We start from the raw sequence: 26,412 nt of genomic DNA, 5'->3' as shown, positions 1-26,412 counted from the left end.
TTCTTCCACTTTTCGGAATTTCAATGGCTTTACCCCGAGCTCATTGTTTAATATTTCCCGAATGGAATATTGCGATATGTTCAGCGACGCGGGCTCGATCAAGTCGCTTCTTTACTTTTCGAACCATTTCTACTGATGTTGCTGTTTTCTTCAGTTCACTTCCTTGACATCGGGCTACGCTACCAGTATCACGGTAACGAGCGATGGTACGAGACACAAAAGATTTATTCACATTTAAATGCTGGAGTGCTCTAACGATAGCCACTTGTGGTTTTCCAGCCAAATATAAAGAAATCACAGTATCACGCTTAAAATCACGAATATCTTTTTTTTTTGTCTGGAAAATTCTCACCAAAATGCTTTTGTAGGCTTGTGAACAATATAATGAGCTGCCACTGGAATAATTTTAACAACTGTCGGACGAGTGACTTAGAAATGACAGTAGTCTGAAGTTGGTTGCAGTTTTTTCATCTGTAAACGTCGGGGACCCCATAATTATATTATCCATGATAATCTTAAATTTTATGCAAACACGGCCATATCCATTGTACAATGATATCAAGGTAGGGCTATGATACCATATGATTTCAATTTTTTATTTTCTTGGCTTAATATGTCATCATTATTTGTTTATGTATGTGTTTTCTTTTCAATAAAAAAAATTGTTCAGAAAACATTCAAATTCGGATGTTTTCAAAATGTTTATTTCATCGTATGCATCGACAAAATCTAGAGTTTTTGTAGCGAAATAATCCTTTAGAGATATATAGAACCTGGTTTTGAAAAGAAGTGTTGACCTTTCATTCAGTTTTCGCGGGTTTCAATTATTTATTCAAAATAAATGCAACAAGTTGTTTGATTTTGTTATTGTTTTGATACTATTTCTGACATTACAAGCCAAACAGGTAGACCTCTATACTTGCATTTTTTTCAAAGTTGACCTACTGTACAAAATATTTTGTACATACTTTTGAGTGCGGCTGAGTCGCTGGGAAAATCTAACCATTAAAAATAAATATTTCAAAATTGTCAATTTCCCAGTGGTCATAAAATATCACATGTGTACAATTCAGTGATCTTGTGCGCTGCCACATACGATAATGTGTAGGATAATAAAGGTCATAACCCACACACACAGATATCGATGCGCCACTAGGTAGCCAAGATCACTTGAATGAAGGGACACGCAGCCATGTAATGTTTCCTTTTAAATTTAATAATAGATAAGAACAATTGAATGGCTGCGACTAGGTTAAGTTAGATTAGTTTCGGTAGTATGTAAGGAACATATTTTAAAAATAAAATCAGATTTGAAATAACACCCGAACCATTCGGTCGTATTCTTTTCTCGCCCTTTTACACCTATCTTCTCTTCATTGTACATATTAAGCCAAGAAAATAAAAAAATTAATATGGTATCATAGCCCTACCTTGATATTATTGTACCATGCAACCAACAATGAACTCAATATCAATTTTCAAAATTTCAGCCCTACTCCTTCACCCAATACCATTTAGTAAATTTTTTTATAAATATAGGACACATTTCCAAACCACCACTATATCTCAAACACGGATATCATCAGTAATCTAAATATAAAATTTCAGAATTTTATCTCTATCCCCTCACCCAAAACCCAATTTAGTTTCATTATCTACTTTTCATTCAATTATGATACAGGATACAGGTACCATTTAGGACAGTTCGCACACTTAGTACACATTTCCAAACCATCTTCCTCTATTAACCCTATTTTTCAACCTTGGTTTCATACTATATGCCAAGTTTTCAGATATATCCGTTCGTATATTACCAAATGGTACAATTCTAAAAGATTAGTGCGATTTAAGAACTTTTCGTACCCTTCAATTTTGAATTTTCAAAACCTTTTTGGTTCATCTAATCTGCACTCCATCACTGATGCTCATTCCACTGTATTGTATTGTCCAATAGAAGGTATTCAATTTTTAGTACTTTTTGTACCCTTTTAGTATGAATTTCAAAAATCCCAGCCTTTTCACGCGCCTACGCACCAAGAATGACCGTTGTAGAAGATTTCAAGATTTATAGCATCAGCAGATTCGTCTGGACCTTAATTCTGGGTCAGTCAGTTATTTCACTATTCTTTTTTATTTAGAAGATAGTCGATCACGCCATGCATTCAGCCACTATAGTCGGGTTGCTTGTTTTTTTTGTCTGCTTCCTGACGCTGAGATTCGAAGTGGGGACCGTAAATGTTTTAGTTGAAGGTGCCGCCGTTACTCATTACCTGGTTGGAAAAATGTAAGCTGTTTTGCCTCATAAATTGTATAGGCAAACTCATTATTGTTTAGCTTACGGGTAATATAGGGGGAATGTAGTTGCCCTTATTTTTGGGATAATGGTAAGACAGAGGGTTTACAAATGTAGGAATAATTTTCATCAAGCCAACTTCTACTTTATACCCTCCACCATACTATGGAGGCTATATTAACTTTGTCATTCCGTTTATAACTCCTCGAAATACTCATGCCAGACCCAACAAAGTATATATATTCTTGATCACCGTAAAATTCTAAGTCGATTTAGCGATGTCCGTGTGTCTGTCTGTCTGTCTGTCCGTCCGTCTGTCTGTTGTAATCACGCTATCTTTCGAACATATTGAGATAGAAGGCTAAAATGTGCACATATGTTTATTTTGCCAGTAGGCAGGTTAAGTTCGTAAATGGGCGATGTAGGTCCACGTTTTCATATAGCCACCATATAAAGGTACATCCCGATATTTGGTGTTTTGATGATTTTAGCGACATTATTCACCGTAGTTGTTTCAAATTAGGTGATTGAAGTTCGAATTGGATACTACAGCCTAAGACAGAATATTGTCTGTGCAGGTCCACGTTTTCGTATAGCCCCCATATAACGGTACCTCCCTATATTTGGTATTTTGATGATTTTAGCGACATTATTAACCGGAATTGTTTCAAATTTGATAATTGAAGTTCCAAAGGAATGGTACAGCCTAAAACAGAAAAATTACTGTGCAGGTCCACATCTTCGTATAGCCCCCCATATATCAGTACCTCCCTATATTCGGTATTTTTATGATTTTAGCGACATTATTCACCGGAATTGTTTCAAATTTGGTATTTGAAGTTCGTAATGGATACTACAGCCTATGACAGAAAATTGTCTGTGCAGGTTCACGTTTTGGTATAGCCCCTATATAATAGTATCTCTCTATATTCGGTACTTTGATGATTTTATCTTTTTTTTAATATTGTAATGACATATGACAAAAGTTGCCTATGCAGGTCCACGTCGTCGTATAAACCCTAATATAACGGCTACATTCGGTATTTTTAAGATTTTAACAGAATTTTTAACGTATCTTTTTTTTTTGAATATAGCCAAATTCGTTCCAAATGGTGCAGGGTGTTCAATGTTCGGCCCAGCCGAACTTACAACTTTTTTTACTTGTTTTTCTCTATAGAAGATACAAATCCCACATAACACCACTTTGTTGCGTAGCGCATTGAAAGTAAAATGTTTGTTGCACATAAATCATATGGCACTCGTTTTGTTGCGTTGTCTATTTTATTAGATATGTGAGAAATTTTCCCACACCAACATTGTGTGTCTGTCTGATCTCATCTTTTCGTGGCGACCAATATCTCCTTTCTTTCCATCATCCTAGGAAGACAAATGGTTTGGTGTTTAGTTGTCTAGTGGCTTATTTTGCGCGCTGGTCCGAAATGTTTCACTGTGTGCTCTGATTGCAATTTTTGTGGCTTTCAGATGTTTTTGTTTTTCGTTTTTGATGTTTCATTTCTCCCAACAACTAGGCGCATATGTGAAAATAATGTTTTTTTTGTTATTTTTATTTATTATTTGTTATTATTATTGCTGCTGCTGATGATTATGATCGCCTCTGTTTTCAGCTGGGGTTAAGTTATGCAACATTGTGACCAAGTTTTTGTTGTTTTTCTCTCTTATTTTTATTTTTTATTTTCCCATTTTATATTTCACTTTCGTTGTTGTTTTGCCTGTCTTGAGGCTTGCCTGTCGCCGTAATTAAGATTGAATGATGAAAAGAAGGGTATAATTAAATGTGGATGCCTTGGGTTAATGTGTGGCACAACAGCGAATGACGATTGATATTTAATTGTTGTTTTTTCGATTTTTTATTTCCATGGATATCCCAAAAATGTTATGGAGTTACAGTTCATAAGCATACACTGAGAAAATAATTTGTAAGTCTTTGAAACAAAAATAATTCTAAGATCCTATTATCCTTTACTGAATAAGGAGTGGATCCTTTAGAGGAATAACTATGTTTTCAGAGAGCCCGTTAATTTGAATCTCTGATTTTTTTGGGTCATAACCAGTGCGTCTTTTTTAATAGAAGTCTAATAGGCCATATGGCTAGAGAGTGTATATATCATTTTATAAGGGCAAAACGTGCCTTATCGAAAAAACGGTTTTAGATCATAGGTCTCTTTGGACCAAATCCGTCTCAGGACATTTGGAGTTGATCTAACGATGTCCGTCCGCCCATCCGTCCGTCTGTCTGGTTGGTGCCCACGATAACTCTCGAAGGGTGTATACGATTTGGCCCAAACTTGCTACATCGTATCAAGTCTTAGGCAAACTTAGATCGAGCTCGTATTTTCACAAAAGGTCGTAATTTTCGAAGAAAATATTTTACTGCACAGAAAGTGAAAGGGTTATCCGATTTTGCTCCAACTTTGCATATCCAAATATTTGCATCAGTTCTATGTCCGGTGTATCATGTTTTTTTATTTTCCTAAGATCTCGTGTGAAGACGGAATATATCGATCCACAGCTTCTAGTACCTCCCCCCAAGGGTCAACATTTTGAATAACCATGAAACTGATAAAACGTAAAATTAACATCCTATTCCATTCAGACTTGGCAAATCTCAATATTTCTATCAACACAAGATCTGTTATAAAGATGGTAGAGATCGGACCATTTCTTCTGTTACCTTCCCCACAAAGAGTCAAAATTTCGAATAAGTAAAACAATCATAAAATCTGAATTAAGCTTCCAGTTCTCTTCATATTTTACACATCCTATTACTTCTACTAACACAAGATCTGCTGTGACGATGGAATATATCAAACCTCTCCTTCTGGTACCTCCTCCACAAAGAGTCAAAATTTCGAATATCCATGAAACTGATAAAACGCAAAATTAACATCCAATCCCATTCAGGCTTGGCCTAGCTCAATATTTTTTATCAACACAAGATCTGTTGTAAAATGGTAGAGATCGGACCATAAAATTCTATGTCCATTTAGCGATGTACGTCCTTCCGTCTGTGGAAATCGCTGTAGCTTCCAAACGAAATGAAATAGGTTGATAAAATTTTGCTCAAATGTATATTATGTCTACAGGGCTTTTGGTATTGAAAATGGGCCATGGTACCTCCCGATATTCGGTATTTTGATGATTTTAGCGACACTATTCACCGGAATTTTTTTAAATTTGGTATTTGAAGTTCGTAATGGATATTACAGCCTATGACAGAAAATTATCTATGCAGGTCCATGTCTTCGTATAGCCCCCATATAATAGTACCTCCCGATATTCGGTATTTTGATGATTTTAGCGACACTATTCATCGGAATTTGTTCAAATTTGGTATTTGAAGTTCGTAATGGATACTATAGCCTATGACAGAAAATTGTCTGTGCAGGTCCAAGACTTCGTATAGCCCCTATATAACGGTACCTCCCGATATTCGGTATTTTGATGATTTCTGCGACATTATGCACCGGAATTGTTTCAAATTTGGTATTTGAAGTTCGTAATGAATACTACAGCCTATGGCAGAAAATTGTGTGTGCAGGTCCAAGTCTTCGTATAGCTATATAACGGTACCTCCCGATATTCGGTATTTTGATGATTTCTGCGACATTATGCACCGGAATTGTTTCAAATTTGGTATTTGAATTTCGTAATAGATACTACAGCCTATGACAGAAAATTGTCTGTGCAGGTCCCTTTACGGTACCTCCCGATATTCGGTATTTTATTGATTTTTGCTACATTATTCACCGATTTTTTTTTTCAAGTTTCGCATTTGAATGTTGGCTTATGACAAAATTTACCTATGCAGGTTCACATCGTCGTATAGACCCTAATATAACGGCTAAATTCGGTATTTTTAAGATTTTAAATTTTTAACGGATTTTCTTTTTTTGAAAATTGCCAAATTCGTTCCAAATGTCGGAGGGTATTTAAAATTCGGCCCAGTCGAACTTACAGCTTTTTTACTTGTTTTGGCAATCATTAACTCTTTAGGAAGTGCTTCAGTTCTCAATTACGAGTTATTATCTCTCTAAGTGTACGTAGCGAAATCGTTGCTTATCTTTCCAATCGAAATTTATATACAAAAAGAAGAACACACATTTCGAATTGTAGTTTTTGCAATTTTTCTTTATTTATTCTCTCAAAATCATCATGGACAACTTACAAATTCATGCATACATTTTTTTTAATAATATTTTTTCAATTTTCATTTCTTTTTTTATTAATTAAATAATATCATTAGAAACTAAATTTATGATCTTAGCAGCAATAAAACTTAAAAGAGTTTAAAAACTAAAAATGATTTATTAAAAAAATTAAAAATGTAAATGAAACGATATTTACTTCTCGTGGCGAGAATGGAAAGACTTGAATTTTAAATTAAATTAGTTTATGTGCGTATGGGCGTGGCAAATGATCAAATATTTATATATAATTGTAAAATAATATTTTATAATTTATTTTTTTTATGAAATTATGACATATATTTTTTTGATATAAATTAAAAAATAATAAATTATTATTAAAACAAAATTATGACTTTAGTTTTGTTTTGCAAATAAAAAAGCTCAAGAAACTTATTACGTTCAGTCTCTCTTCTATATTTAAATGAAAAATTAAAATAATTAAATGAAAATTAAATAAAATTAAAAGAAAAAAATACTACATTTAATATGAGGCGACACTTTTAATTATTTAAAAAATTAAATCATATAAATAAGTTTTAAATATATATTTACTAAGCAAATTAATGTAAAACTAAACAATTGCAAATGAAATGATTTTTATACTTGTTTGTTTGAGACTAAATTGTAATGTTAGGAAAAAAATGAGATTTGGGATTGAAAAAAGATAAATTGATAAAAATGGAGCTGTAGGGCATACCGAGCAGGAAGAAAAATCCAGAAATTTTGTTAAAACTTTGAGGTTTTTAATCCGCAGAACAAAAAGCCTTTTTGCTCATTTTGGTGGGATTTCGATTACAAATAGTGTCCTACATTAACAATCTCATAGAAAAACTTTTAGTCAAATATAAACTCAATTTCTGTCAAATATAAGTTCCCTATTTTATTGCAAAGAAGCATTTTCCTCCTTCAAAACGGCATCCACGTCGAATTAATCGCACTATTGTTGGTTGTTGCCACTGGATAAGTTTCGTGAACTGCAAATTCTTACAAAGATTTTCTCTTGATTAGCCGTGGAAACGCTATAAACTGTTTATGTTTGGATTTCTGAATTTTATGAACCCAATTCATAAAACTACAAACACTGGTTATTTATGGGAGAGAGAGCGAAAAGCAAATATGGGTGACCTGAGCAAAGTTATTTTTTTTTCTATTGACAACACCCGGCTACATGTTTTTCTTTTTTTATATTTGTGTCTCCTTTTTTACGCAAATGTTTAAATTTCCTTTTTGACAAGGAAATGTATTAATACATTACTTAAAGAATAAATTTGCAAAAAACCGTGGCCACTAATTATATTTTTGCATTATATGAACTCAGTTCATAAAACTCAAAACTCAGTTTTTTGTGTGAGAGAGAGTGAATATATACACAAGCGCCTTCCAATTCCACATGGGGAAATACATTTCGACGACCATTTGACGGACTTACAATTAACGAGACAAATTTGCTGAATTGTATTTTACTGCTACTAGGAATTTAGAAGCATCGTACTAATAAAGTTTAAAGCAATAAGTGCCGAAGTAATCATTTTTTTGTTATTTCCCTCTCTTGCTCAAAAAGTAGTGTTTTCACATTTATGCACAGTCCATAGAGTGCAGAAATTCAATAATGGGTCAAATTTTCCGAATTATTTATGTGGGAACTTATACAACTTATGATAAGGTGTTGCAGGTAAAACAAGTGATTTGTTTCTAGAATTTACGAAATGAAGTTTTTAGTAATAACTTATGAAGTGACCATTGTAAAATTGAACTTCACGTAATAATTTTTTAGGTCTCATCGTTTTTAGTTTTATGTACTAAGTTTTTAGTTTTATGTATTAAGTTCATAAAAAGCAAAAATCTCAGAATTGGCAACACTTTCTGCATACTATTCATTAAGAGACGGATAACATAATCACTTGCGAACTCAACAAAAATCCATTATTATTTGTTTTATGTACTAAATTCATAAAATGCAAAAAAATCATAATTGGCATGCAACCATTTTATTGTTTCGTCCTTTTGCAATAGTGTGTTTACTTTTATGTAAAGTGTAGAAATTTTATAATTGGAATTTTATAATTGTAGAAATTTTCCGAACAATAAGTAACTGGATACTGAAGTTTAGAAACTATGAGAAATTTTTTGCTCTCTCCGTCAGGAACCTATTTTTTTGTTCTATGTACTGTGTTCATAAAATACATAAATCTCATAAACCAAACTTTCGGAATTCTATTCATTTAGAAACGGCAACGCACACAAACTTTGTAGATACTTTACGTTGCAATAAATGGAATTTATGACAATTCTACTCAGTTAAAGACACTTTCCAAAATATATAAAAGAGAAACTATAGTGAAACAAATCAAGGGAGATTTGATGAAGTCACACTTAGCGAGACAAACTTTCACATTAGATGATAAGAATTTGAAGACAAATTAAGCAATTAGTTTTAAATTGACCGTTTAATTCCACAAAATGGTTTGTTGGCTCTATTCAACGAGAACCCATTGTTTTTTGTTTTACGTACTGAGTTCATAAAATACAGAAATATCATCATTGGCTACTATATCTTTGAGCACTCTTCATGCTATTTCTATTTCGATTACTTCCATTAATCCCAGAAATTTAGAAGCACTGAAAAAATTCAGTAATCTCAACATAGATGTAGACATATGATCTGTTCCAAAACCTGCAAGAATCTACTAGTTTTGTAATTTTTTTTCGATATCATAGAGAAAACATCGGCTATCGTAGTAAAAAGTATTAAATAAAACTACCGAAAAATACTGAAACATACCACACCTCAGTTTTTAGTTCTATGAATAGATTTCTTAAAATGCTAAATATTCCGAACTCTATTCATGTGGAAATGGGTTAGACTCTCCACTCTTTAGTCGTTACGAATATAACCACAAATAATATATTATACAAAGCATAAACGATTTGAAATAATTTTGTGTTTTCTTAATTTTTTGCACGGGGTTCATAAAACTCAAAAACCTCAACATAGATCAACCTGCTAAACATTGCCGCAGAATATATAAAATATAATAAACAAAAGGTTAACGAACTTTAATTTAACGCCATCTTATTTTAGTTCTATGAATTGCTTTCTTAAAATGCCAAATTTCCCGAACACTATACATGTGGGAAGGGGTACCATTGCCAATCGCACTTGACTAGTTGCATTACGGTAACCACTAACCAGAGTTTATGAAAATGAACACATAGAATTAACTGTACATAACATGCACGATTTGAGAGAATTTAATTTATTCTCATTTTAATGTACAGAGTTCATAAAATGTAAAAATCAAGTGTTAATGACAAAACCAGTCCTTTTGTCCATATTTTGTGTCGTTTAAATGATAAACATCGCTACCATCTAGGCTTCAAAAAATTACAAATATATCCCCTAAAGCTTTTTTGAAATGTCTCTCTGGATTTCTACTCAATTGCCCTTTTAAGCTCTCTTTTCATTTAGGTTTGAAAGTTCATAAATTATTTACGGTATTTTATTGCATATTGGGAGCCCAGCTATTTTATTGTTCTATTAACAAAAAAAATTTTAACTCTTTTTACTCAAATCGAATACTCTTATCTTCTTACTCTTTCTGCGTTTTGATATCTTCTGTATTATAACAAGGTTGTATTCTTCTCTCTATCTCTCTCCCTCTCTCGGGAGAGAAAAGTTCTCTTATTCCCTAGGTTTCATTTTAATTTAAACTGTTACTAATTTAAAATTATCAATTAATTAGGAGCTTTCATGTTCTATGATTTTTTTCTCCACTATTCTCTCATCTATTTATCGGTCTATTTATGTATTTGATTAGGATCTCAAATGCAGTCTCTAGAAAATGAAAAAATGATAAAATGAATGATAAATAATATTATTAATAATATGATTGATAATTATTTAAAATTAATTTGTTGTTTTACACAATATCTGTTTGTTGTAGTTTTGTTCATTTTCGTTTTGACAACATTGAAAATCTCTCTCTCGTTATTTCTTTTTTGTTCAGTATTTACATTCTCTGTTGCGATTTACCCTCTACTCATTTTTCTCTCTCGGCGTCTCTGCCTCTCTCAAACCAGTTCCTCATGAAAAGCTTTATCCTGTTGTACCTTAACGGACAGAATATTACCCTTGGGTGATTTCTCAGCATCGGCCGTTGTCTCGGCAGACGTGTCGTCTAGCTTCAAACTTTCGGCATCTTCTTTGGGATCATCGTGGGGGCCATTGCCAGATGAATCGCTTATATCATCAATGTCCAGACTAGAGGCTCCCTTATAGGGTTTAGGTGTGGTTGGCTCTCTTTCTTTCTGTTTCAACTCACTTTTGATTTCTCCCGCTCCTGAGCCGGAGCCAAATTCACCCGACGAGACCATGGCTTCAAGGGTTTTTAAGATTTCCACAGATTCCATGGAAGAATCTTCGGGGGATTTCTTGGCATACTCTTGAAAATCCGTAGAATTTGAGATACGGGTCTCTTCCGAAGAATCCTCGCCGGAATACATGAGCTGTATGAGCTCGGGAGGAGTTTTCTTGGATTTTTCTTTTGCATTTAAATCCATGCCACCACTTCCCTCAGTCGAGGCGGAGGGCATCAACACCGACATATCCTCGATTATCATGTCCATGCCACTGCCGCTTCCACTGCCACTACCACTACCACTACCAAATGTGGCATCATCCAAATGTTTGCTGTTCTTGGCCATTTCATGGACTTCATGGTGCATCATCAGGTGATGGCCATGACCCATGTGGCCAATGCTACGTGGTTCCTCGCCGATTTCCTCATTATCGGACAGCTGATAGTTATTGTCTCCACGAATGCTAAAATCATCGGCCGGAAGGGATGGATAGGCCGGATTGATTTCCAAGGGGATTTCAGGTTCTTCCTCATCCAAATGTTGATGGACATGGTCATGTTTGGCCAGCTCAGGTCCTTCTGTGGTGGGTGAGGCTTGGGGTTTGGAGTCAACTGCAGCAGGATCCAGGGCCACGGGGGATAAATCTTCAAAGGGAGAACCTGAAACAAAATATTTTAAATTAAAAAATTAAATTTTTAGGTTATTCCTCCCCACTCACCCTCAGTACTGGCGCTGCCCTTCAAGGCCAAATAATTCTCCGAGGTGGTGGTCAATCTCGGACCATCTGTGGTCAAAATAATATGATAAATATTATCACTGCCCGCCGTATCAGCATCCACTTCTGCTGAGGATTGATGCAAGGCCCCCAAAGATTGTTGTCCCGTGCCCGAACTACCCGACTGACCACCATAGATCAACTCCGAATTGGGATATTCACCACTGCCCAGACCATCGTACACCTCGGTGGTAATGAAATATTCCCGTTTAATATTCACCTTACTAGGATCTTCTGGCAAGCCCTGGGTACTGAAAATCGATAAGGCCGGAACGGGGTCTTCCACCTCACCGCTGTTTTCCAAAACCATTGGAGGCATCATAGTCGAACTTATACCACCCTGTACAGTTGGATATGCCACCGAAGCGCTTAATTTCAAAGTGTCTCCACTATTAATGCCCCCTTTTGATGGCTGAGATGAGCCAGCATTGCCATTTGCCAAATGGTTTGTGTCTACAATTGTGGATTGCACGTCGGTGTCTTCGCTAAGCTTTTCTTTTATAGTATCTGTTGGTGTATTTTCAGTGGTGACAGCTGGCATCATAGTTGTGGAAATCATCGCTGGTGTGGTGGGCATTGGTGTTGCTGCTGTGGTCGTTGTTGTCGTCGTTGCTGCAGTAGTTGGGCTGCTGGTGGTAGTGGATGTTGTGGTAGTTGTTGTTGGATTGGGTTTCAACATCTGTGGTACCGGTATAACTTTGTTATCATCGGTTATACGTATCTCTGTGGGTTTTGTGATCTCTTTTATTGTTATCTTCGGTTTATCATCAACGGCTATAGGTAGTTCTGGCTTCAACGTGGTGGATGTTGTCGTGGTCATTGTTTTGTTGAGCGATGAGGCAACTGTTAAGGGTGAAAGACAAAAATGTTTGATATTAGAAAATTGAGTTTATAGGTATTCCTAAGACAAACTACAAATACAAGGCTTTCTAAAGAAGACCCCGACCCCGATTTATTGTTATTCAAAATGTTCACCTTTTGGAAGGGATGTACAGGAATGTGTGGTCCAATATTGGTCAAATTGTTAACTGCATCGAATATTCCCTTCGCTCCTTTATGAGGTTGGTACAAGAAGGGGAAATTGATGAGATAGGCCAAAATATTGGGATATGCGAAGTTTGAAGATAAATGGAAACTCATTTCACATTTCACTAGAGTTGCCATCATTTAAATTTTTTAACCTTTCGGGAGAAGTTCGACAAAATATTTTCCATGATCATTACAGACACACCGATGGTCCCAAAAAATCTTTAAAATTTCTCGAATATAGCTTCCAGGGTCCATGATAAAATATTATTCATTGATAACATATTTTAAGCTTTTACGGCCCTAAAGATATCCTCAGCTAATGGCTACAGAGGGTATTTATCATTTGATACGGCCAAAACGTATCTCATCGAAATAAAGATTTTAGACGAAGTCTCTTTGGACCAAATCCGTTTCACAACATTTGAAGTCGATCTAGCGATGACCGTCCGTCCGTCTATATGTCTGTCTATCTGGCTGGTGCGCACAATAACTGTCCACTCCATCAACTACCTACCCCACAAAGGGTCAGCATTTTGAATAATTATAACTCTTACAAAATGTTATTTAAGTGTCCGATTGTCTTTAAATTACATACATCAAAATATTTTTATTTGCCCCAGGTCTGGTGTGAAGATGGAATCTACCGGTCTACTCCTTCTTGAAAAAGGGCTAACATTTTGAACATTCATGGAGCTCATAAAACACGAAATTAACATCCGATTCCATTCATACTTGGCACATCTCAATATTTCCATCAACAGAAAATCTGTTATAAATATGGAAGAAATCGAACCAATCCTTCTGGTACCTCCCCCACATAGGGTCAAAATTTTAAATAACCAAAACGATCATAAAATACGAAATAAGCATCCGGTTCTCTTCAAATTACACACATGACAATATTTTTATTAACCCAAGGCCTGGTGTGAAGTTGGGATGTATCGGTCAGCTACTTCTGGTACCTCCCCCACAAATGGCCGAAATTTTGAATATCCATGACAGAAATCGGATCATTCCTTCTCAAAGAAAGCGAAATAAGCACCCAACTCTCTTCAAATCTCACTCATCCAAATAGTTTTGCTAACGCAAGATATTTTGTGAAGATGATATATTTCTGCCAAACCCTTCTGGTACCTCACCCACAAAAGGTCACAATTTCCGATTTGCCTTTTTTTGTGCACTAAACGTGTAATATCAGCACGAATAGTATGGAATTTTGCACATACAACCAAATTAGACCTGAAAATAAGTATGCCAAATTTGATCGAAATCGGTTCAGATATAGCTATAGCTCCCATATATATTGTTCATCCGATTTGTTATTTTTGTCCGTAATATGTACTCTGTAACAACAATATTTGGGGAAATATATCAAATACAGCTCAGAAATACATTTGCTAAATTTTATCGAGATCGGTTCAGATTTGGATATAGCTCCCATATATAACTTCGTCCGATTTACCTTTTATTGTGCATCAAACGTCTAATATTTGCCCAAATGGGATGGAATTTGGCACTTACGATCGAATTGAGTCTTTGAAGTTAGTATGTCAAATTTGGTGAAGATCGGTTCAGTTATAGCTATAGCTCCCGTATATATTGTTCATCCGATTTGTGTTATTTGTTACCCACAGCAGTAATATGCACTCCGTAACAACGATATTCAGGGAAATATATCAAATACAGCTCAGAAATATCTTAGCCAAATTTTATCGAGATCGGTTCCGATTTAGATATAGCTCCCACATATATCTTTATCCGATTTCAAAATAATTCTGCACCAAATGGGCAATACAAGTCAGAATTTAAAAGAGAGAAATGCTTCGGCATATTTAGTCCTTTGAATTTTAAATTATAATTATAATCATAGCGTGTATGATTGAATTCTGCCATAAAAACTTTTAATTGTTATGCGGAGCTCTACTAAATTAGCAAAGTGGTGTAGGGTACTGGTTTTAACTTGTTTCTTTTACGAAAATACTCCTCAAAAATAATACTTAGCAGAGTTTTCCCGAACAAAATAAAATTGAGCCTTTCAATAACTTAAAATTAATTTGGATTTCTATAAATGTCTTCCTAATATCAATAATTTTTCCAACTTCCGTGTCCTTGACCATAACAACAAGAACTTTCCCTCGAACTTGAAAACCGCACAACACAAATCTAAATTTTTTTCTCTTTGTTCACCTTTAAAAGAATACCTCCTCCCCCACTCCTAGAAACCCACAAGAAAACTTTCTCAAAATAAATAAATAGATAAAAATTAACTTACCCGGACAATTATCATATTCTGGACAACAGACACCTGGAATATATTTGGGTGTGCAGTCGTCACGATGGAAGCAGGTGACAGAACTGCATAGAATTTCGCCACCTACAGGAAGTGAGAAAGAAAACAGAGTGAGGGGGTAAAAGTTAGTAGAATAGAATATTTTCGTAAACAAATTGCATTAATTCTAGGATGGAGGACCAACAACAACAACAGCAGCAATGGTTTTCAAAACAACACCAACATTGGCAATAAAAGTAAAATTTTGTTGTCCATATGCAATTTTCCTGCCCTCTGTGGTTGCTGCTAGTTGTTGCTGTTGTTGTCTTTCCTTTCCATTTTGGGTCGGTAAAACTTTCCAACACTTTACCTTGACAGTAGCAAACAGTGCAGGGTGTCTCCGGATCCACTAACTTATCGCCATTTAAATAAGTTTTACCATCCTTTTGGCAATCTGCAGAGGGTGTCCAACGTGTGGAGAGTGAGAGCGAGCGAAAGTGTTATAATAGTAGGCAAGGCAGCAACACGAAACATTTTGTGAAGGTGTTATTCCATGGTGGCGCCCAAACAGTAGCAGCATCATCATTCAAATGAGAAAAATGAAACAGAAGGAAGAAGAAGTGGAAGAAAATTGTTAGCATATTTTATAAAATACTCTTAAAACATTTTGCATACAATAACTAAAACATGGACAAGAATAAAACAAAACTGAACCGAACAGAAACACAACACTCGACCTGGCGGAGGACGTGGGCAACACTTTAGGTATGGCTGCTTGTGTGTTTTGTTATCAGAAAGTAGGTGTACATAATTGAAGGAAGAATTTTGTTAGTCACGTGGACAGGTGGTCATGGTTGGAGAACAGTGGTAGAGGTCTTCTATAGCGGCTCAGAGGATATAGGTTCCAGAGGTCTTCTACTGAGGGTTTGATGAGGGAAGAAAGAAGGTCTTCTGGTGAGATATAGGTCTTCTTTTGAGGGAAGATAGAATGGAAGACCTTAAATTCTTCTATGGGAAATGGAAGACCTTAAGCTCTTCTATGGGAAAATAGAAGAACTTAAGCTCTTCAAAGGAAAAATAGAAGACCTTAAGCTCTACTACGGAAAAATAGAAGACCTTAAGCTCTTCTACGGGTAAATAGAAGACCTTAAGCTCTTCTATAGGAAATAGAAGACCTTAGGCTCTTCTATGGGAAAATAGGAGACCTTAATCTCTTCTATGGGAAAATAGAAGACCTTGAGCTCTTCTATGGGCCATAGAAGACCTTGAGCTCTTCTATGGGCCATAGAAGACCTTGAGCTCTTCTATGGGCCATAGAAGACCTTGAGCTCTTCTATGGGCCATAGAAGACCTTGAGCTCTTCTATGGGCCATAGAAGACCTTGAGCTCTTCTATGGGCCATAGAAGACCTTGAGCTCTTCTATGGGCCATAGAAGACCTTGAGCTCTTCTATGGGCCATAGAAGACCTTGAGCTCTTCTATGGGCCATAGAAGACCTTGAGCTCTTCTATGGGCCATAGAAGACCTAGAGCTCTTCTATGGGCCATAGAAGACCTAGAGCTCTTCTATGGGCCATAGAAGACCTAGAGCTCTTCTATGGGCCATAGAAGACCTAGAGCTCTTCTATGGGCCATAGAAGACCTAGAGCTCTTCTATGGGCCATAGAAGACCTAGAGCTCTTCTATGGGCCATAGAAGACCTAGAGCTCTTCTATGGGCCATAGAAGACCTAGAGCTCTTCTATGGGCCATAGAAGACCTAGAGCTCTTCTATGGGCCATAGAAGACCTTGAGCTCTTCTATGGGCCATAGAAGACCTTGAGCTCTTCTATGGGCCATAGAAGACCTTGAGCTCTTCTATGGGCCATAGAAGACCTTGAGCTCTTCTATGGGCCATAGAAGACCTTGAGCTCTTCTATGGGCCATAGAAGACCTTGAGCTCTTCTATGGGCCATAGAAGACCTTGAGCTCTTCTATGGGCCATAGAAGACCTTGAGCTCTTCTATGGGCCATAGAAGACCTTGAGCTCTTCTATGGGCCATAGAAGACCTTGAGCTCTTCTATGGGCCATAGAAGACCTTGAGCTCTTCTATGGGCCATAGAAGACCTTGAGCTCTTCTATGGGCCATAGAAGACCTTGAGCTCTTCTATGGGCCATAGAAGACCTTGAGCTCTTCTATGGGCCATAGAAGACCTTGAGCTCTTCTATGGGCCATAGAAGACCTTGAGCTCTTCTATGGGCCATAGAAGACCTAGAGCTCTTCTATGGGCCATAGAAGACCTTGAGCTCTTCTATGGGCCATAGAAGACCTTGAGCTCTTCTATGGGCCATAGAAGACCTTGAGCTCTTCTATGGGCCATAGAAGACCTTGAGCTCTTCTATGGGCCATAGAAGACCTTGAGCTCTTCTATGGGCCATAGAAGACCTTGAGCTCTTCTATGGGCCATAGAAGACCTTGAGCTCTTCTATGGGCCATAGAAGACCTTGAGCTCTTCTATGGGCCATAGAAGACCTTGAGCTCTTCTATGGGCCATAGAAAACCTTGAGCTCTTCTATGGGCCATAGAAGACCTTGAGCTCTTCTGTGGGCCATAGAAGACCTTGAGCTCTTCTATGGGCCATAGAGGACCTTGAGCTCTTCTATGGGCCATAGAGGACCTTGAGCTCTTCTATGGGCCATAGAAGACCTTGAGCTCTTCTCATAAAGCTATCCTATTCCTCTTTTGATTGATGAAAGCAGAACTAAAGCTCTTCTATGGGCCATAGAAAATCTTGAGCTCTTCTATGGGCCATAGAAAATCTTGAGCTCTTCTATGGGACATAGAAGACCTTGAGCTCTTCTATGGGACATAGAAGACCTCGAGCTCTTCTATGGGACATAGAAGACCTCGAGCTCTTCTATGGGACATAGAAGACCTCGAGCTCTTCTATGGGACCTTGAGCTCTTCTATGGGCCATAGAAGACCTTAAGCTCTTCTATGGGAAATAGAAGACCTTAAGCTCTTCTATGGAAAATAGCTGACCTTAAGCTCTTCTATGGGAAATAGCTGACCTTAAGCTTTTCTATGGGCCATAGACGACCTTGAGCTCTTCTATGGGCCATAGAAGACCTTGAGCTCTTCTATGGGCCATAGAAGACCTTGAGCTCTTCTATGGGCCATAGAAGACCTTGAGCTCTTCTATGGGCCATAGAAGACCTTGAGCTCTTCTATGGGCCATAGAAGACCTTGAGCTCTTCTATGGGCCATAGAAGACCTTAAGCTCTTCTATGGGAAATAGAAGACCTTAATCTCTTCTATGGAGAATAGAAGACCTTAAGCTCTCTATGGGAAAATAGAAGACCATAAGCTCTTCTGTGGGAAATAGAAGACCTTAAGCACCTTAAATATTTATATTAGCCACCTATTCATGTTTCTCCCATTCCATCTCAGTTCCATACAAAATGTAAACTTACCACATTTATAATCAGGACAACAGTGTCCTGTCTTTTGTATGGCACGACAGCCGACTTGTTTCTCACAGAAAACCGTTGTCTCTGGCACATATTCACCATCCAATAGACATTGGCCTAGAGAGGAATAGCACCATACCATCATCATCGAACAAAAGCATCGTCAACCGCGTGTCCATGTGGCGGGCAGGAGCAGCAGCAACCAAGCCATTCGACCATTACGGCAGTAAAAGTAACATCATCAGTCGCAGGCAACATTGTATGGTCGAGTAATGAAAAGAAATAGAAGAACAAAAAAAAAACAAAAGCATGTGAATAATATTTCTTTTCTTTCTCATTCTATGTCCTTGTAAAAATGTTCTCTCTAAGAGATAACAGGACAACAATAATTTCTTTGGCATTGTTTTTATTTGGTGTTTGATATGAGATGTGTTTGTTGTTGTCGTCGTTATTACTGGGGGTGGTTGGCTACCTTTCGGCCACAGAAAGGATATGGCCGCGACCACATACGTATATGTATGTGTATCTATATAGGTTGTTATTATCTGGGAATTAGTGACCACACAAATGTATGGAATATTCAAGAGGTAAATGGAAAAATTTATGAAGGGAGTGATTTTAAAAGGAAATGGGGAGAAGTGCCTTATCGCAAAAGCAAAAAGAGATAATCTTAATTAAGAGGACCATCGAAATACCTTCTAGCTGTAAAGGACCCTCAAGAGTTTTTACAACTTTAGAAGACCTTCATAAGGATTTTTACCAATAGAAGATATTCGAAATGTCGAAAAGAAGACCTTCAAAATATCCTATGTCTACAGGAGACCTTCAAAGAGTCCATCAAAATGTCTAAAAAATATACCGAAATATTGGCTTGAAAAATTATTGTTTTAAAATCCTTGCAAAAAAATTCTTAAAAATTCACATTTGTTGGTCAAAAGGTCCTTGGAAAAAATATTCTATAAAAATCCAAGTTAGAGGTTCAGAAGGTCCTTGGAAAAAATATTCTTTAAAAATCCATGTTTATTGGTCTGTAGGTCCTTGGAAAAAATATTCTTTAAAAATCCACGTTTATTGGTCTGTAGGTCCTTGGAAAAAATATTCTTTAAAAATCCACGTTTATTGGTTTGTAGGTCCTTGGAAAAAATATTCTTTAAAAATCCACGTTAATTTATCTGTAGGTCCTTGGAAAAATATTCTATAAAAATCCAAGTTAGAGGCTCAGAAGGTCCGTGGAAAAAATATTCTTTAAAAATCCACGTTTATTGGTCGGTAGGTCCTTGGAAAAAATATTCTTTAAAAATCCACGTTTATTGGTTTGTAGGTCCTTGGAAAAAATATTCTTTAAAAATCCACGTTAATTTATCTGTAGGTCCTTGGAAAAATATTCTATAAAAATCCAAGTTAGAGGCTCAGAAGGTCCTTGGAAAAAATATTCTTTAAAAATCCACGTTTATTGGTCGGTAGGTCCTTGGAAAAAATATTCTTTAAAAATCCACGTTTATTGGTCGGTAGGTCCTTGGAAAAAATATTCTTTAAAAATCCACGTTCATTGGTCTGTGGGTCCTTGAAAAAAAATTAAAAATCCACGTTGATTGGTCTGAAGGTCCTTGGAAAAAATATTCTTTAAAAATCCACGTTTATTGGTCGGTAGGTCCTTGGAAAAAATATTCTTTAAAAATCCACGTTCATTGGTCTGTGGGTCCTTGAAAAAAAAAATTAAAAATCCACATTCATTGGTCTGTAGGTCCTTGGAAATAATATTATTTTTTTTTTAAATCCACGTTTATTGGTCTGAAGGTCCTTGGAAAAAATATTCTTTAAAAATCCACATTTATTGCTCTGTAGGTCCTTGGAAAAAACATTTTTTAAAAATCCACGTTTATTGGTCTGTAGGTCCTTGGAAAAATAGTCTTTAAAAATTCACGTTCATTGGTCTGTAGGTCCTTGGAAAAAATATTCTTTAAAAATCCACGTTTATTGCTCTGTAGGTCCTTGGAAAAAATATTCTTTAAAAATCCACGTTTATTGCTCTATAGGTCCTCGGAAAAAATATTCTTTAAAAACCCACGTCTATTGCTCTGCAGGCCCTTGGAAAAAATATTCCTTAAAAATCCACGTTTATTGGTCTGTAGGTCCTTGGAAAAAATATTCTTTAAAAATATTTTTGGAAAAATGAACAGAAAACCTTTTAAAGGACTTTTGCGGGTGGAAGACCCATGACAGGTTTTCTATATTTAGAAGACCGTTTACAGGTCTTCTAAGCATCTGCATCCTTTAGTTTTTTGTATTTTTCTATACCTACCTTGTGGCTGATCCATGGTGACTTCCGTCGAAGAACCCTGCATTAGCATATCTTTAGCCATGTCCTTTTTCTGTTGCAGGCTGGCCGATTGCAGGGCTGCTGTGACATCTCTGGCCACTCGTTGATGCCAGAATTGTAGACCACCAACTCCAACCAAGGGACTGGGGAATATTCTCACAAAATCACTGTTCATGGGGACTGAAAAAATAGAAAAAGGAGACAAAGATAAATATTATGAAATAACAAAAAAGGTAACATGGAAATAACAAAAATAACAGCTAAGATGGATTTCTTGCAGTAGCAGCTACTGCATGACACCACCGGCTTCGGGGAGAAGCAGGGTCACTTGCAATAATTTTTTGTAAATGAACAAACCGGCTACTAAATGAGGGCGTGTACTCGTATTTAGGTGAATGGTTGAAGTAAACACATACACCCACACCCAACCTTTTTGTTTTTACTCCAGTCCACCCGCAAGTATCCCCATCCCTAGATTTGTAAATCATTAACCAAGTTCTAACCAAGCTCCCACTATTTTGTGGAACCTTTTTTGTTTGCATTTCAAACTTCTAAAACGGTTTTGTTTTTTTTTGTTTTTGTACATTAAACTTTGTCCATTGTTTTTGTTATTGCATTTTTTTTATGTGTTATGTGGTTTTATTTCTTGTCATTTTAGTGTTCCACAGCGAAGTTGCGTTTGCTTTTTTCTTAGAGCAGCAGTCATCAAAGTGACTGTTCTTGGTCATGGGATTTTGGAGGTTAACAACCGCCATCCAAGGAAACTAAAACATAGTTTCAAAATAATTTACCTTTTTCCCTGAAATAGTGTTGTAAGGGGTGGTTTAGGGGGGTCACCCGTTTTTCTTCTACTTATCTTTTTGTTTAGTTCTACTTAATTTTACAGTTACAAATTACAGCCAAAATTACACTACCTTCACCCAATCGCCCCCTCAGAACGAAATTTTAGTTTTAGCTGTTGTTCCTTGGAAAAGTTTGACATTGTAAATCATTACAAGTTTTTGTCGTAGCTGGAAGTGATGTTGGCTGGGGTGAGGGGTTACAGAGCATGGTTTTAATCAACCACAAAATTGCAGGTTTAAAATTGTTAGATTTTTTCAAGAAAGGTGTTTGTTTAGAGAATTAAAACTCAAATTTTTAACAAATATTTTACAAATATCGAGTTTTTAGGGAAAAAAAATCAAGGACCAGCTAAGCTTAAAACGTGGATGGTTGAAATATAATTTTTTCAAGGACCATATGATAAAAAGGCTTGGTTTTTAAAGAACATGTTTTCAAGGAGAATCTGTTCTACAAACGAGGATTTTTAAAAAAAAAAATATTTTTGAAGGAGAATCTGAGTCATAAATGTTGATGGTTGAAGGATATTTTTTCAAGGACAATCTAAGCAATAAAACTGGATTTTTAAAAAATATTTTTTCAAGAAATACTAAAGCTTCAAGAGCTGATTTTTAAAGAATATGTTTTCCCAGGATCGTCAAGAAAGGTGTTTGTTTAGAAAATTAAAAATTGGATTTATAAAAAAATATTTTACAAATATCGAGTTTTTAAGCAAAAGAAAAAAAAATCAAGGACCTTCTGAGCTTGAAACGTGGATGGTTGAAATATAATTTTTTCAAGGACCATATGATAAAAAGGCATGGTTTTTAAAGAACATGTTCTCAAGGACAATTTGTTCTACAAACGTGGAATTTTAAAAAACATTTTTTGAAGGAGAATCTGAGTCATAAATGTTGATGGTTAAAGGACATTTTTCAAGGACAATATAAGCAATAAAATTGGATTTTTAAAAAATATTTTTTCAAGAAATACTAAAGCTTCAAGAGCTGATTTTTAAAGAATATGTTTTCCCAGGATCGTCCGAGCTGTAAGCGCCATAGCTAAAGAATATTTGTAAATGTTTCATTTGAGCTAAAAAAGCGCATGGTTGGGAAATATTTTGTCAAGGATCATCTGAGCTATAAACGTGGATTTTTTCCAGAATAATTTTTCTAGGACTGCCTGAGCTAAAAACTTTAATGATTGAGACACAATCTTATATTTTAAAATAATAATTCTTAAAAATTGCCTGATATGATTAGATCTGAGCAAACGTGGGTTTTAAAATAATTCTTTTCAAGGATTAGAGATCTGATTTTACAGAATATTTTTAATGGCCATCCAGGTTAAGAATGTGGATTTTTGAGAAATATTTGTTCAAGGTCCTTTTGAGCTTCAAATTTATTTAAGGATCATTTGAGTCACAAATATGGATTTAAAAAAAAATTACAAGGACTATATGAACTGCAAATGTGGATGGTTGAAGAATATGTTTTCAGGGACCATCTAAGCTACAAACGTGGATTTTAGAGAATAATTTTCAAGGACCATCTGATCTATAAATGTTGATGGAGAAGGGATAATTTCTGAAAACTTTAGGTCTGTAATCTGACTAGAGATCTGATTTTTTAGAATATTTTTAATGACCATCCAGACTAAAAATGTGGATTTTTGAGAATTATTTGTTCTGATTAGATCTGAGCAAACTTAGGGTTTAAAAGAATTTTTTTCAAGGATTAGAGATCTGATTTTTAAAAATATATTTTAATAATCGTCCAGGCCAAAAATGCGGATTTTTTCAGAATTATTTGTTCAGGGTCCATTTGAGTTTCAAAGGTTTTTAATGCTATTTTTTTCAAGGATCATTTGAGTCACAAATGAGGATTTTAAAAGACATTTTTACAAGAACTATATGAACTGCAAATGTGGATGTCTGAAGAATGTATTTTCAAGGATCATCTAAGCTACAAACGTGGATTTTAGAGAATAATTTTCAAGGACCATCTGAACTATAAATGTGGATGGTGGATGGATAATTCCTGAAAATTTTAGGTCTGAGATCTGACTTTTTAGAATATTTTTAATGACCATCCAGGCTATGAATATGAATTCTAAAGAAATATTTGTTCAAGGTCCATTTGAGCTTAAAATGTCTTTTAAGCATATTTTTCCATAGACCATTTGATCTATAAATGAGGGTTACAAAAAAAAAAAAACATTTTTTACAAGGACGATAAGAATCGCAAATTTTGATGGTTGAAGAGCATATTTTTAAGTACAATCTAAGCTAAAAGAGTGAATTTTAAAGAATATTTTTCTAGATCCATCTGCCCTATAAATATAGATGGAGGACGGATAATTTCTGAAAACTTTGGGGTTTGTATCCAAATACCTCCATTTAAATTATTGTTAGCTTAATACGATAAACGGTGTCTGCTCGTGTGTTTATTATTTAATTTTGTTTTCGCTATGCTAACAAGCAGAGTGGCGCAGTGGAAGCGTGCTGGGCCCATAACCCAGAGGTCCGAGGATCGAAACCTTGCTCTGCTAATTGAATACATTTAATGTTTCGTGTTTAAATATTTTTTCTATACCAAATTAATTCAAACTTTCTGTGGCTCAAAATCAAATAACTGCATGCTCGCCTAGTTTGTATTTAAAAATTTTCGTTTTGCAAATTTAACCCAAAGCGGTTTGTGCCAAAAAAAAAAATTCTTATAAATAGCTTATGGCTTATGTCCATATTTGCATCTCCCGAACTGAATTCTAAATGTACTGGATTTCATTGCTTATACATTTATTTTAATATAATTTCAATATCCTTGTATAAGATGTGTAATTTTTTATTCCCTCTTCCAAAAAGTACCTCAAATAAATTGAAGATTTTCCCATCATATTTCATCGAGCAGAGTGGCGCAGTGGAAGCGTGCTGGGCCCATAACCCAGAGGTCCGAGGATCGAAACCTTGCTCTGCTATGCAATAAATTTTATAATTTAACTTTGATAAGCATCAGGGATAGCAATTTAGATTTTGTGCTACATAAGCGCCTTTAGGGACCCAAAGAAGATTTTAATGGGTGTTTAAAGTGTTCGCTAGTAAAAATGGGGAAATGTAATTCAAATGTCGAGGGAATTAATATGTTATATGACATTCTGTAGTACTAAGATTTGGTTCTGTATCGTGTAATTGCGGAAGCGGATGAAAAAATAAATAGAATCCACACAAACGAGTTTCCGCGAAATATAGGAGGCATTTTAGTAGTATTTTTCAGCCAATTTTGGTAATAAGAAGAAGTCACCCTAGCAAAAATTTATCAAATTGGACCCACGTTTGGTATAGCACTCATTTGGGGATATTTCCGGGGTCGTGGCCACATTTTTACTTAGCAAAAAATCCTACTTCAAATTTTTCTTGGAACATATTATGCAAAAATAAGGCCTTAACATAGTTGATCCTTTAAAGAAAAAGACGCGACAGTTTTAAAAACCCGCGACCTAAAAAATTCATGGTAAGTTAAAAAAATACTCTTAGTCTTTGAAAGAACATTCTTAATAGAGTTAGTCCTTAAAAAATATTTAAAAAAAATCACAATATTCCACCAAAGGATATTTTTTTAAAAACCCACGATAGTCGGTAAAAATAATTTATTATTTATTTATTTAAGGACTTTTTTGTAGAATATTATATAAAAGTCCTTAAAAATGCATTCAGAATAGTCTTTATTTATTTACCATTAAAAATATTTAAAAAATCCAAAATATTTCTAAAAAAAATATTTTTTTAAAATCCACAATAGTTGGTAAAAAATATTTATTAAAAAGTTTAAGAGAAAATTAAATTTAAAATAGATGTTAAAAAATCTTTAAAAATTTCCCGATAGTTAAAAAATAGATAAAAAAAAATATAAAATATTAAATTATTTTTTAATGGACAACCGTAGGTTTTTTTTGTGAATACTTTTCAAAGAACATCACGACCTTGAAAAAATAATCTTAAAAAAAATTTACGTCTCTATGAAAAAATAATTTATAGTACTTGAAGCAATATTTATTAAAAATCTATTACCCTTAAATCGTGGATTATTTAAAGGGTATTTTTTTGAAAGACTACCTTTAAATTTTTAAACACTTTTTTAAGGAATATCTTATTTTTTATAATATTTTCTCTAAAACTTTTTAAAGACATTTATTACCCAATTGCGTGGATTTTTAAAAATTATATTTTTTAATGAATATTGTGGATTTTTTTAGAAATATATTTTTAAGTAATATTAAAAAAAATCCGCGCTAGTCCATGAACAAATATTTTTTAATGAAATCTTCGATATTCGTTAAATAATATATTTTTTTAAAAGAACTTAGTTTTTTTTTAATCTATAGCCTTTGAAAAAATATCCGAAAATTTCCAAAAAATAAAATCTTGGAAAAAGTATTAACCAAAAATATTTTTATTTAATAAGTCTAAGAGATTCTTGATATTGTTTCAAGACTCGTGATTGTCCTTCAAAAAAAAAAAAAAAATAAATAAATAAATAAATAAATAAATAAATAAATAAAAAGACATTAAAAATGGACGACAGTCCTTGTGAAAATAATATTTAAAAACTGACGATATAGCTTAGCTGGTCCTTGCAGAAATTCTACAAAATATCCCTGATGTTCCTTAAATAATATTCCTTGTAAAATATACTTCCAAAAATCAAAGGTAGTTCTCCAAACAAAAATATTTAAAATAATTCACAATAGTTTCTAAAAGTATATTCCTTGGAAAATATAAACCTTGAAAAAAATCTAGGATATTCGTTGAAAAAATATTTTGTTAAAAAAACGTTTAGTAAATTCACTATAGATGTTGAACTTTGTTTTTTTTTATCAAGGATAGTCTTTGGAA

At 34.9% G+C, this 26,412-nt stretch overlaps 1 protein-coding gene and 2 non-coding genes across 4 annotated transcripts in view; 2 read left to right on the top strand and 1 right to left on the bottom strand.

Annotated features, from left to right (window-relative positions):
* Positions 1-6,624: 6,624 nt before the first annotated feature.
* Positions 6,625-26,412, bottom strand: part of LOC101900305 (serine-rich adhesin for platelets) — a 265,583-nt gene continuing 245,795 nt past the window's right edge. For both annotated transcript variants that reach the window (XM_059130291.1, XM_059130292.1), the window contains exons 4-9: positions 20,685-20,882; positions 18,386-18,499; positions 15,304-15,387; positions 14,937-15,038; positions 11,579-12,478; positions 6,625-11,519 (exon numbers count right to left, since the gene is read on the bottom strand). In XM_059130291.1, the coding sequence (XP_058986274.1) occupies positions 10,573-11,519; positions 11,579-12,478; positions 14,937-15,038; positions 15,304-15,387; positions 18,386-18,499; positions 20,685-20,882 (2,345 nt within the window). In that variant the 3' untranslated portion in view covers positions 6,625-10,572. The remainder of the gene's footprint in view (positions 11,520-11,578; positions 12,479-14,936; positions 15,039-15,303; positions 15,388-18,385; positions 18,500-20,684; positions 20,883-26,412) is intronic.
* TRNAM-CAU (transfer RNA methionine (anticodon CAU)) lies at positions 24,000-24,071 on the top strand. Its single transcript has one exon. It is a non-coding gene; the product is annotated as a tRNA-Met (tRNA).
* TRNAM-CAU (transfer RNA methionine (anticodon CAU)) lies at positions 24,426-24,497 on the top strand. Its single transcript has one exon. It is a non-coding gene; the product is annotated as a tRNA-Met (tRNA).

Source organism: Musca domestica, unplaced genomic scaffold (genome assembly GCF_030504385.1).
Source record: "Musca domestica strain aabys unplaced genomic scaffold, Musca_domestica.polishedcontigs.V.1.1 72, whole genome shotgun sequence".
Taxonomy (NCBI): Eukaryota; Metazoa; Arthropoda; class Insecta; order Diptera; family Muscidae; genus Musca; species Musca domestica.
This window is presented reverse-complemented; position numbering and strand designations above follow the sequence as displayed.